The following is a 12,221-nucleotide window of genomic DNA, read 5'->3' as shown; positions in this document are numbered from 1 at the left end:
AATAGCAGGAACAGAAAGTAAAGAAAAAATCCCTTTTAAAATTACATTCCAAAAAATAAATACTTAGGAATAAATCTGACAAAGGAAGTGAAAGACTTATACATGGAGAACTACAAAACACTGACTAAGAAAATTAAAGATGACTTAAAGAAATGGAAAGATATCCCAAGCTCTTGGATTGGAAGAATTAATATTGTTAAAATGGCCATACTACCCAAAGCAAATTTAATGAAACTACAGATTTAATGAAACAGCTATCAAACTGCCCAGGACATTTTTCACAGAACTAGAACAAATCATCCTAAAATCTACATGGAGTTGCAAAAGACCCAGAATTGCCAAAGCATTGCTGAAGAAAAAGAATGAAGCTGGATGAATAACCCTCCCAGACTTCAGACAATACTACAGATCTACAGTAATCAAAACAGATGGTATTGGTACAAAAACAGACATACAGATCAATGGAACAGAAGAGAGAGCCCAGAAATGAACCCACAAACTTTTGGTCAATTAATCTTTGACAAAGGAGGCAAGAACATACAATGGAGTATAAACAGTCTCTTCAGCAAATGGTGTTGGGAAAACTGGACAGCTGCATGTAAATCAAGAAATTAGAATACTCCCTTACACCATACACAAAAATAAACTCAAAATGGCTTAAAGACCTAAATATAAGGCAAGATACTATAAACCTCTTAGAAGAAAATATAGGCAAAACATTATTGGACATAAATCTCAGCAATGTTCTCCTAGGGCAGTCTACCCAAGCAATAGAAATAAAAGCAAATATAAACTAATGGGATCTATTTAAACTTACAAGCTTTTGCACAGCAAAGGAGGCCATAAGTAAAACAAAAAGAAAACCTATGGAATGGGAGAAAATATTTGTAAAAGATGAGACTGACAAGGGCTTAATTTCCAGAATGTATAAACAGCTCATGTATCTTAATAATAAAAAAAGTAAACAACCCAATCCAAAAAAGGGCATAAGACCTAAAAAAGCAATTTTCCAATGAAGACATACAAATGGCCAATAGGCAGATGAAAAATTCTCAATATTGCTAGTTATCAGAGAAATGTAAATAAAAACTACAATGAGGTATCACTTCATACCAGTCAGAATGCCCATCATTCAAAAGTCCATAAATGATAAATGCTGGAGAGGCTGTGGAGAAAAGGGAACCCTCCTACACTGCTGGTGGGAATGTAGTTTAGTGTAGCCATTATGGAAAACAGTATGGAGATTCCTCCAAAGACTGAAAACAGACTTACCATAAGATCCAGGAATCCCATTCCTGGGCATATATCCAGAGGAAACCTTAATTCAAAAAGATCATGGACCCCAGTGTTCATAGCAGCACCATTTACAACAGCCAAGACATGGAAACAACCTAAATGTCCATTGGCAGAGGACTGGATAAAGAAGGTGTGGTATATTTATAGAATGGAACACTACTCGGCCATAAAAAATAATGAATGTGCCATTTGCAGCAACATGGATGTCCCTGGAGAATGTCATTCTAAGTAAAGCAAGCCAGAAAGAGAAAGGAAAATACCATATGATATCACTTACATGTGGAATCTCAAAAAATAAATGAATAAAATAAAATAGAAACAGACTCACACATACAAGGAACAAACCAGTAGTTTCCAGTGGGGAGACAGAAGGAGAAGGGTCAAGATAGGGTAGAGAATTAGGAGGTACAAACTACTAGGTATAATCTAAATAAGATACAAGAATGTAATGTACAGCACAGCAACTACAGCCAGGATTTTATAAGAACTTGAAATGGATTACAATCTATAAAAATACCAAATCACTAAGTTGTACATCTGAAACTAACATAATATTGTAAATCAACTATACCTCAATTATATAAAAACATGAAAAGTGAAAATAAAAGGCATGGCTGTACTAAGAAAGATTAAAAAATAAAACAAAATAAAATCCATAAAAAAGAAAACATTGTAAGTTTAACTTCTGGATAACAAGTATGGAAAGAGAAACCCACCAAACAGTAGTGCTTTCCTTCTTGGGGGGAAAAAAAGAGTTTGCTGGAAATGCTGTTATTTAAGAAACCAAAACTGTCTCTTCTTTGAGACCAATTTGTCACTTCATTTTCCCAGCGAGGCACAGCAGGTCCTTTGGACCCTGGAAAGGAATTGAATGACCAGGTATCCTGATCAAGGATGCTTTATGACCCTACTGCCTTGGGCCCACCTCCAGGAGGGTATTAAACAACACTTACAGGTTGAAGGGTCCCTTACTAAACCCCTGCTTTCGGGGACCCCAGAGAATGAGCGAAGGATGGGTTACGGGTCATGACACAACAAAGGCACAGAGGAAGGAAGAAAAGGGACACCAACAAGGGGGTCACTGGCACCATCACTTGCCCTTCTGGGTATTTGTAGCTCTGGCATCCCTTTTTCAACGACACTCAGAAATAAACTTATGTATCTAAATAATTTAAAGGTTACTGGCAAGACAAATAACAGCGCATGTTCTGATTTGTACCATGGCAATGTTATTATCATCACCAAGACTAATGAAAGCAATTACATAGACTAATAAAAAACATTTTAAGACAAATACGATTTCCTTCTCTAAATCAACATACAGCATTTTCATCCGTATTTCCAGATTGTTGAAGAAGTTAATTAAAAGCAGTCTCTGCTATTTATACAAAGATTATAAACAAAGAATTTCTAAGAGATCTTTTTGATACCTCTGGTTTTATAATACACAACAAATTATGCATTACACCTTTGGAACATCAATTATAGTGACTTATTTTAAGATATCAAAGTATATGCATATATAACTATATAATAGTGAAATATTATATGTAGCAATTAATATTTTTCTAACTTAAGATGAATCTTCCTTAGGACAAGCATGATAGGCCTCAGAGAGTGTAGCAGAGTGCATCCTGAAGAGACTGAGAGGTTGTCACTTACGTGAGACAGCAGGGCAGGCTCACGCTGACAGGTGACGGCGTTCCGGTTGGCTTCCATAAAATACCGCTGTGTGCGCCTCCGTTCCCGTTCCAGCTTCTTCTCCAGGGCCAGCTGGGATGTGGATAAACTGTCTAAATACTTCATCATGACATCGGCTATCATGGAGCTGACTTCTACAATATCTGGGCGGGCTTCTGCATCCGGCGTGAGGCATCTAAGAGAACATAAGCTAATCACAGTCAGGACCAGGCCGCGGGGTGTGAGGGTCAAGGGTAAATTCCGCTGTGTGTCCACCACGGCGTCTGCACCCAAGAGAACCTGGGGTGAGACAGACCTCGAGCACAGAGTTCAGTCTGAGACTTCTCAGAAGACATCTGGAAAGTCTGGGAAGGAGAAGGGGACAGCACTGTTCTCCTTGCAGGGGGGCTGGTGGGCAAGGGTCAGAAGCCACACAGGAAGCTGCTCCTTGGTCTCAGGAGGGGTGGGCGGGGTCTGCTTCTCCTGGGTAAGTGGCTCTTTTCCAAAACCACACGACCTCGCTGGCCAGTGAAACAAACAGGGGTCCCAATAACATCACACGTGATGCACCACAAGGAAGGAAGGATTCTGGTGGCGGGAGTGGGGTGGGGAGTCACAGCTTAGTGACCTTTCCCAGCTGTCCAGGGGTAACGTCAACACATCTTGATGAGTGAGTCTTACAAAACATGACTTCATAAAAACAAAACTCAATCCAGTTACTTGGTGGTTTAAGGTGTGTGGAGTGATCTTTTTTAAAGCAGCTAATTTGACACACTGCATGCCGAAACTTTCTCAGATTTTGGAGGTAGGAAACACCCATCAGCCCACTAAAGTGAGCACTGCTCCCGTCACAGCCAACCCCCAACAGAAGGCCACTCCAGATGCCCGGGGAGCCAGTTATCAAGGTCACTGCTTAGCATAATTTAAATCGTTCTATTTTTTAAAAATCAAACGCTCTAATTTCACTGAATCATGTGTACCTCTCAATAAATTTTAACTTATTTGGACGTGGAGAAAAAGATCTAATTTTCACATCTTGTATGTGATTTAGCAACTCATAGTTAACACAACTTTCACCGAAAACGATGTCTCCAGGCAATACACAGGAATCATTACACAAAATTACTATCAGTAACAGAAGTAAAAATAACACTCGAATTTACAATTTTCCTAATTATTTTTTCTTGTATTTATTTGAGGGTTTTTTATTTTCTTTTTTCTTTTATTTTAAATTATAGATGATTTACGATGTTAAAACAGCTTCAGGTGTACAACGTAGTGATTTTTTTATAGATTATATTCCATGTAAAGTTATTACAAAATATCAGCTATACTCTATGTGCTGTACAATACATTCTTGTATATTTCTATACACGTATTTACAGTCGGTACCTCTTGACCTCTTTCCCTCTCTTGACTCTCCACCCCTCTACCCACTGGTAACCACTAGTTTGTTCACGGTATCTGTGAGTCTGTCCTATTTTATTATATTCCTTCGTTTTACTTTTTAAATTCTACATATAAGTGATAACATACAGTATTTGTCTTTCTCTGACGTATTTCACTAAGCCTAACAGGTCCAGGTCCATCCACGTGGCTACCAACGGCAAAATTTCATTCTTTTCTATGGCTGAGATTATTCCTAGCTATTTGACTCTTTCTGATGCACTTGTAAAGAGCATCGTTTTCTTACATTCTCTTTCTGATAGTTCATTAGTATTTGCTGTGTATAGAAAAGCAACAGATTTCCTGTGTATTCATCTTTTTGGAGATTTCAAAGTATTTTAATGTTCATGTCTTCACTGGATGCACTTTGAAATTATTCCGGTTAACAATTTAAAGAGGGTAGAGCAAAGGAAAGATGGAGAATGCAAACAGTTGGTTCTCGCTGATTTAATTTCAATTCTAGGCGTGGCGTGTTTTTCTGAAACCACCACCACAAAGCGCTTACTTCGGAAATCCAGAAATGCAAACGCGGACGGATCTCTGGAGCTACACATCACTCCAGCCCACGTAACGAGAAGCGCTTGGTCCTCTTGCTCTGCAAATCAGGTGCGAATGTGCACGTGTCTCCATGGTAACAGAGCCGGGGGCAGGCGCTGCATAATCTATGTGGCTCCATTAATGGTTTCCTAACAGATGCTCTGCATTTGTTCTCATTGGATACAATTATGTGTGCTTGTTCATATATATATAATTTGATCTGACCTGAAGCCAAGATGCAAATAGCAACTATAACTCAAAGCAACTATTAGCAACTCAATAGCAAGCTTGGTTCTAATAGTCTTTTGGTGGAGATTTCAGGGTTTTCTAAGTACAGTGTCATGTCTCTGCAAATAGTGACAATTTTACTTTTTCTCTTCTGATATAGATTCCTTTTATTTCTTTTTCTTGTCTGATTGCTGTGGCTAGGACTTCCAATGCTATGTTAAGTAGAAATGTCGAAGGTGGGGATCCTTGTACCTGATTTTAGAGGAAAAGTTTTCAGTTTTCCACCATTGTATATGATGTTAGCTGTGGGTTTATTATAAATCACCTGTATTATGTTGAGATACGCACCCTCTATAAATCAATCTTCTTTAGATTTTTTAATATGAATGGGTGCTGAATTTTTCAAAAGCTTTTCTGCATTTGACCCACAGCCTTTACCAGTGGGATTTTCCCCTTCTTATAATTTCCTCCTTACTGTACCTTTTCTTTTCCACTTAAAGAAGATCCTTTAATACTTTTTGTAAGGTCTGTTTAGTAGTCATGAACTCTTCTAGCTTTGGTCTGACAACCTCTATCTCTCCTTCAGTTGCGCATAACAGCCTTGCTGGGTAGAGTATTAACTTTGCAGGGCTTTTCCCCCCTTTCAGCATTTTAAACATATCATGCCGCCCTCTTCTGGCCTGCGATGTTTCTGCAGAAAAATCAGCTGACAGTCTTACGCGGATTCCCTGTAACTGACTCTTTGTTTTCCTCTTGCTGCCTTTAGAAGTCTCTCTTTATCTTTAAATTTTGCCGTTTCAATTATGGTATGTCTGGGTGTGGGTCTCTTTGTGTTTGCTTATTTGGGACCCTCTGTGCTTCCTGGATGTCTGTTTCCTTCTTCAGCATCAGGGAGTTTCCAGTCATCATTACATCAGATACATTTTCGACCCCTTTCTCTCTCTCCTCTTCTTCTGGGATGCCTATAATTTGAATGTTAGTATGCACGATGTCCTAGAGGTCCCTTAAACTACTCTCCTTTTTAAAAATTTGGTGGTTGTTTTGTTTTGTTTTTGCTGTTCTGATAGGGTGGTTTCCATTACTGTACCTCCCACATCACTAATACGTTCTCCCGTGTCACCTAATCTGCGGTTAATTCCCTCCACGGTATTTTTCATTTCAGTTATTTTATTCTTTAGCTCTGTTGGGTCCTTTTTTCTGTTTTCCAGTTCCTTCTTAAAGTTCTCACTGTGTTTATTTATTCTTTTCCCAAGTTCAGTTAGCATTCTCTTACCATTGCTTTGAACTCTTTATCAGGTAAATGATTTATCTGGGTCATTAGGATGTTTTTTCAGGGTGTATCCTTGTTATTTCTTTTGAAATATATTCTCCTCTTCTCATTTTGTTTAACTTTCTATTTCTCTCTGAATTTAGGAGAAACAGTTACCTGCTCTGGTCTTGCAGGCGCGCCTTGTGTGGGAGCATCCCTGTGCAACTGCGTGTGCTCAGGGGCCTTGGCAGGAGCTGGATCTGACAGCAGCACCGGCCGCATCTTCTCCCACGTGTGCTGGCGGCCGCCACCCTGGTGGGAGGTAGGGGTGGAGCCGGAGGGGCCAGAGCCAGAGCCAGGGCCAAGCTGGGGCTTCTCTGCCCAGTGGCTGTCACTGCCCTGTCAAAGAAGGGATCAGGGCCGCAGGGGCTGGAGCAGAAGCCCTGAGGGATCTGGGTTTTTCCAGGGGTGCTGGCGGTCTCCACCTCGGTGGGGCTGTGGGCTCAGGGCCTGAGGCCCGGGGGCTGCACTTCTGTGCTGGTGTCACTGTGTCCCCGGTGCGCTCGCGCGGCTAGAGGCTGGGCGTGACGGGAGGGGCAGTGCCGCGCTGCCCAGCTGACTGTGCTCCCTCCCACGGGTGTGCAGTGACACGCGCTGGCGGTGGCTGCCTGCGCCCCGGCCAGAGGCAGGGCTGGGGTCCAAGCCGGCTCCGTCCCCTCCAGGCGTGCACACTGTCGTGGGCGGTGGCCGCCTCTGCCTCAGTGGGGAGCAGTGCCGGAGCCTGAGGGGCTGGAGCAGGAGCCCGGTGGGGGCCGGTGGGGGGCGGGGGGGGATGCAGCAGTCCTGGCGGGCCGGCCAGAGCCCCCGGCAGTTCTCAGCCTGCTGCCGCCACACTGAGGCTGGGAGAGAGCCGGTCCGGGCCCTTCAAGAGCAGAGTCTCAGTTTCTTACAGCCCCCTGGTGAGCCTCACTGGTTTTCACACCGGCTGAGGGGTCTCTCTTCCCAGTGTCGGCCCCCAGGGCTGGGGTGCCCAGTGCGGAGCCTCGACCCCTCGCTCCCCAGGGAGACGCTGAGCCCATGATGTCCCCTCCTCTTCTGCGTGCGGGTCCCAACCAGGTCCCTTCCCCCTTCCTGCCAGACTCCGTGTGGACCTTTCTTCACAGCCCTGGCTGCAGGGGAGCTGTTCTGTGGGTCCCCAGGCTGATGGCAGTGAGAGTCCCTCTGTGTGTAGTTGTAGTTGGGATGCGTTCATGAGGGGAGGGGAGCCAGTGTCCTCCGAATCTGTCACCTTGATCTCTCTCTCCTTTCTTGAGTTTATTAACCATGAGTACAATGCACACGTTCTAATCAAATTTTTTTAACATTTTTTATTGAGTTATAATCATTTTACAATGTTGTGTCAAATTCCAGTGTAGAGCACAATTTTTCAGTTATACATGAACATACATATATTCATTGTCACATTTTTTTTTCGCTGTGAGCTACCACAAGATCTTGTATATATTTCCCTGTGTGATACAGCATAATCTTGTTTATCTGTTCTACATATGCCCGTCAGTATCTACAAATTTTGAAATCCCAGTCTGTCCCTTCCCACCCCCCACTCCCTGTATTCTATGTCTATAAGTCTCTTTCTGTTTTGCATTTATTTTTTTTTTTAAGATTCCACATATGAGAGATCTCATGTGGTATTTTTTTTTTTTTTTTCTCTTTCTGGTTTACTTCATTTAGAATGGCATTCTCCCGGAGCATCCATGTTCCTGCAAGTGGCATTAAGTTGTTGTTTTTTGTCTGAATAGTATTCCACTGTATAAATATACCATCTCTTCATTATCCAGTCCTCTGTCGATGGACATTTAGGCTGTCTCCATGTCTTGGCTATTGTAAATAGTGCTGCTATGAACATTGGGGTGCAGATGTCATTTTGAAGTAGGGTTCCTTCTGGATATATGCCCAGGAGTGAGATTCCTGGGTCATATGGTAAGTATATTCCTAGCCTTTTGAGGAATCTCCATACTGTTTTCCACAGTGGCTGCACCAAACTGCATTTCCACCAGCAGTGTAGGAGGGTTCCCTTTTCTCCACAGCCTCTCCAGCATTTGTCATTTGTGGACTTTTGAATGATGGCCATTCTGACTGGTGTGAGGTGATACCTCATTGAAGTTTTGATTTGCATTTCTCTGATAATTAGTGATACTGAGCATTTTTTCATCTGCCTATTAAGCATTTGTAATTCTTCCTTAGAGAATTGCTTGTTTAGGTCTTCCACCCATTTTTGGATTGCGTTGTTTATTTTTTTCTTATTAAGTCATATGAGCTGTTTATATATTCTGGAGATCAAGCCTTTGTCGGTTTCATCGTTTGTGAAAATCTTCTCCCATTCTGTAGGTTGTTGTTTTGTTTTGCTTATGGTTTCCTTTGCTGTGCAGAAGCTTGTAAATTTCATTAGGTCCCATTTATTTATTCTTGCTTTTGTTTCTATTGCTTGAATAGACTGTTCTAATAGAACATTTTTGAGATGTATGTCAGATAATGTTTTGCCTATATTTTCTTCAAGGAGGTTTATTGTATCTTGTCTTATGTTTAAGTCTTTGATCCATTTTGAGTTGATTTTTGTATATGGTGTAAGGGAGTGTCCTAGCTTCATTGTTTTACATGCTGCTGTCCAGTTTTCCCAACACCATTTGCTGAAGAGACTGTCTTTATTCCATTGCATATTCTTGCCTCCTTTGTCGAAGATTAGTTGACCAAAAGTTTGTGGGTTCATGTCTGGGCTCTCTATTCTGTTCCATTGGTCCGTATGTCTGGTTTTGTACCAATACCATGCTGTCTTGATGACTGTAGCTCTATAGTATTGTCTGAAGTCTGGGAGAGTTACTCCTCCAGCCTCTTTCTTTCTCTTCAGTAATGCTTTGGCAATTCTAGGTCTTTGGTGGTTCCATATAAATTTGATTATGATTTGTTCTAGTTCTGTGAAATATGCCCTGGGTAATTTGATAGGGATTGCATTAAATCTGTAGATTGCCTTGGGCGGGGTGACCATTTTAACAATATTGAGTCTTCCAATCCAGGAGCATGAGATATATCCTTCCATTTTTTTAAATCTTCGTTAATTTCCTTCATCAATGGTTTATAGTTTTCTGTGTATATTCTTTCACCTCCTTGGTTAGATTTATTCCCAGATATTTTATTACTTTGGGTGCTATTTTAAAGGGGATTGTTTCTTTACTTTCTTTTTCTGTTGATTCATCATTAATATAAAGAAATGCAACTGATTTTTGTACGTTAATCTTGTAACCTGCTACCTTGCTGAATTCAAGTCATTACTTCATCATTCCATGCTTTATCTTCGTGCTACTTGTTCTGAGGTTCCAAGAAGGTGGGCTTGCACAACGGTTATCACAGGCACTTATACCTCTGCTGAATTCTTACCTAACAAAGTTCAGTCTCTGCATTTATTATACACATAACAAGGCAAGAGATTGAGGAGACAGAGGCAGCTACATAATTCGGGGGTGCATAAGATAAACTGTTGGGCCCCAGGATGGAGTGGAGAAGTCAATCACCCTTCCCACAGTCCAGCATCCGAACTGCTGGTAGACAAGAGACCCCCACGAGGCTGCAACCTCCATGCCAACAGGAAGCAACTGGCACAGCCCTCCCGTGCTGACACATCCAATGCCCACACTGGGCAGAGGGCAGCAGCGATGGGACAGGGAGAGGGAGATGGAGCTGGAGGCCAGGCAGAGGCCCGGGGGGGCTGTGAGCAGATGGCTGAGAGTCTAAGGCCGAGTGCAGGGAGCTGGCCAGACCACACATGAGCTAGGGTCCAAGCCCCCAACTTGTAAGTTCCTCCCCCATCAGACTTCACTTCCCACATATTCACACATTCAAAGACAATCCTACTAAGAATTTCGAGTATTCAAGCTTCTTACTTTTTTGCTCATAATCTCAAGATAAGCTAAGTGTTGAACTTCACTTTCTAATTAAATCAGGTACCTCATCTACCTTCACTTATGGGCAAAGGAGATTAAAGCTGATAAAAAAAAAGAAAAAAAAAAAAAGCTGATAAAAATGCCTGGCTGCGCAAGTGTTGCTCATGAATACCACGTGAGCAAAAAGCCCAGCATGTAAGCCTTCATCAGTGCAGGTATTCTCAAGTCTTAGTCCATGGGTAATTTAAACTGATTCGTGGTCATATCAGCTGAATTATCATCTGAGCTTTATTTTTTTTAATAAAAGGAAACGTAAGCTAGTGTTACACATTATGCAGTTACACATTATAGTAAATGGGAACCAGAACGACCTCTGTTCTGGCATTCAGTCATCTCCTCCCCTCCCAAAGTCACTCCCTTCCTGTGTTTGCAGTCACTGGCATCGGAAAAGGCGCCACCCAGGAGATACAGGTTAGCTCACAGTTAGGCCTACAGGCTGTGAGTCAGAGAGCTGGGGGTTAAATCTCAGCTCCCCCTTTATTCACTCTGATCTTGGGGAAGATTTAGCTTCTACGTCTCAGACTGCCTATCGGTAAAATAGGATAATCGTAGCATCTACCACATCAAGCTGGTATGGTGATTAAATGAAGCCATCTCTGTAAAGTGCTGGCACGCTGTAAACGCTCAGTAAGTTAAAAAGAAAATACACAATTTCCTTTCTCTTCCATCCCCTCCCTCACTGAACCCACACCAGCTTCGGTCGCTTCTACCTCCTCAGTGTTTCTGGGATCCGGGTCCTTCCCTCTGATCCTACAGCTATGGCCCATTTCGTCACTCGCTTGGACCACTGACACCATCTGCTAGATGACACACACATCTCTTGTCCACCTCTGACTCATAACGTAAACTGCCACCAGAAGAATACTCCAAAACTGACCACCGTACTCCTCTGCTCAGAACTCCTCAGCAGCCCCTCAGGGCCCAAGAGGACAAAAAGAAAATTCCTGGCATGCCATCCCAGCCCCTCTTCAGCTGGCCTGACCTCCCTCCACAGCCTCAGCCCCGCTTCGCCCCACTAGCAACACGCCGAATGCTCCTCCCCGTTCTTTGCCGACCAGCCTAGCACCGCCCTGTGCGCCCGCCTCTGCTTGAATTTGCGTTTTGCTGATTGTATCTATTCTTTCCCAAACCACATGCCGAATCTGCTCATCCCTCTCGTCCAAGCCTCATCAGGAAGGCTTCTTGGACCATCTTCAGACAGGCTTACTGTCCCCCTTTCATGTTCTCATTGTCTGTCTATATTTAACTCCTTAAAACTACTACAATCATTGTATAGTTTGGTCTGTTTCACCACCAGAAACTGGAAACTTCTGGAGAGGAAGGGCCTGTCTCCTTCACCGTGGTCCTCCCAGCGTGTATAATGGAATCTGGATCCTGTTGGGTACTCAGCAAGTGAATGAATGAATGAACAAATGAACGAACCAATGAGTGAGCATCTAAGAATTTACCCGTCCCTAACCTAAAATATTTGGGCACAGCGTTTTGGAATCTCAGGGGCATCTCCTACCGGAAGGTCCAGTTCAGCCTCATTGTTCTGAAATGCCTCCCTGCTTGGATATTTCAGAGGAATTCTGAGGAGCAACCGAATGCTTTAATGATGCTCTAATCAAATAAAGTGTCACGTTCTAAAAAAAAATCTGGGATGTTCCACTCACCCTACCCACTTTGTCTCCACTCTGTGGTGAGAGACCAGGTGGAAATAACGTTTAACTGTAAACATTTCATGTTCTAAGAAACAAAGAGTTGAGGGGAGGGTGAAAATGTAAAGACCCACGTGTCCTTAGAACGAG

At 42.6% G+C, this 12,221-nt stretch overlaps 1 protein-coding gene across 4 annotated transcripts in view; it reads right to left on the bottom strand.

Moving 5' to 3' along the window:
* The window catches only part of NEK10 (NIMA related kinase 10), a 152,805-nt gene that overhangs the window by 32,043 nt on the left and 108,541 nt on the right, over positions 1-12,221 (bottom strand). For all 4 annotated transcript variants that reach the window (XM_032459417.1, XM_014561306.2, XM_032459418.1 and 1 more), the window contains one exon: positions 2,959-3,172. In XM_032459417.1, the coding sequence (XP_032315308.1) occupies positions 2,959-3,172 (214 nt within the window). The remainder of the gene's footprint in view (positions 1-2,958; positions 3,173-12,221) is intronic.

Source organism: Camelus ferus, chromosome 17 (genome assembly GCF_009834535.1).
Source record: "Camelus ferus isolate YT-003-E chromosome 17, BCGSAC_Cfer_1.0, whole genome shotgun sequence".
Lineage (NCBI taxonomy): Eukaryota > Metazoa > Chordata > Mammalia > Artiodactyla > Camelidae > Camelus > Camelus ferus.
This window is presented reverse-complemented; position numbering and strand designations above follow the sequence as displayed.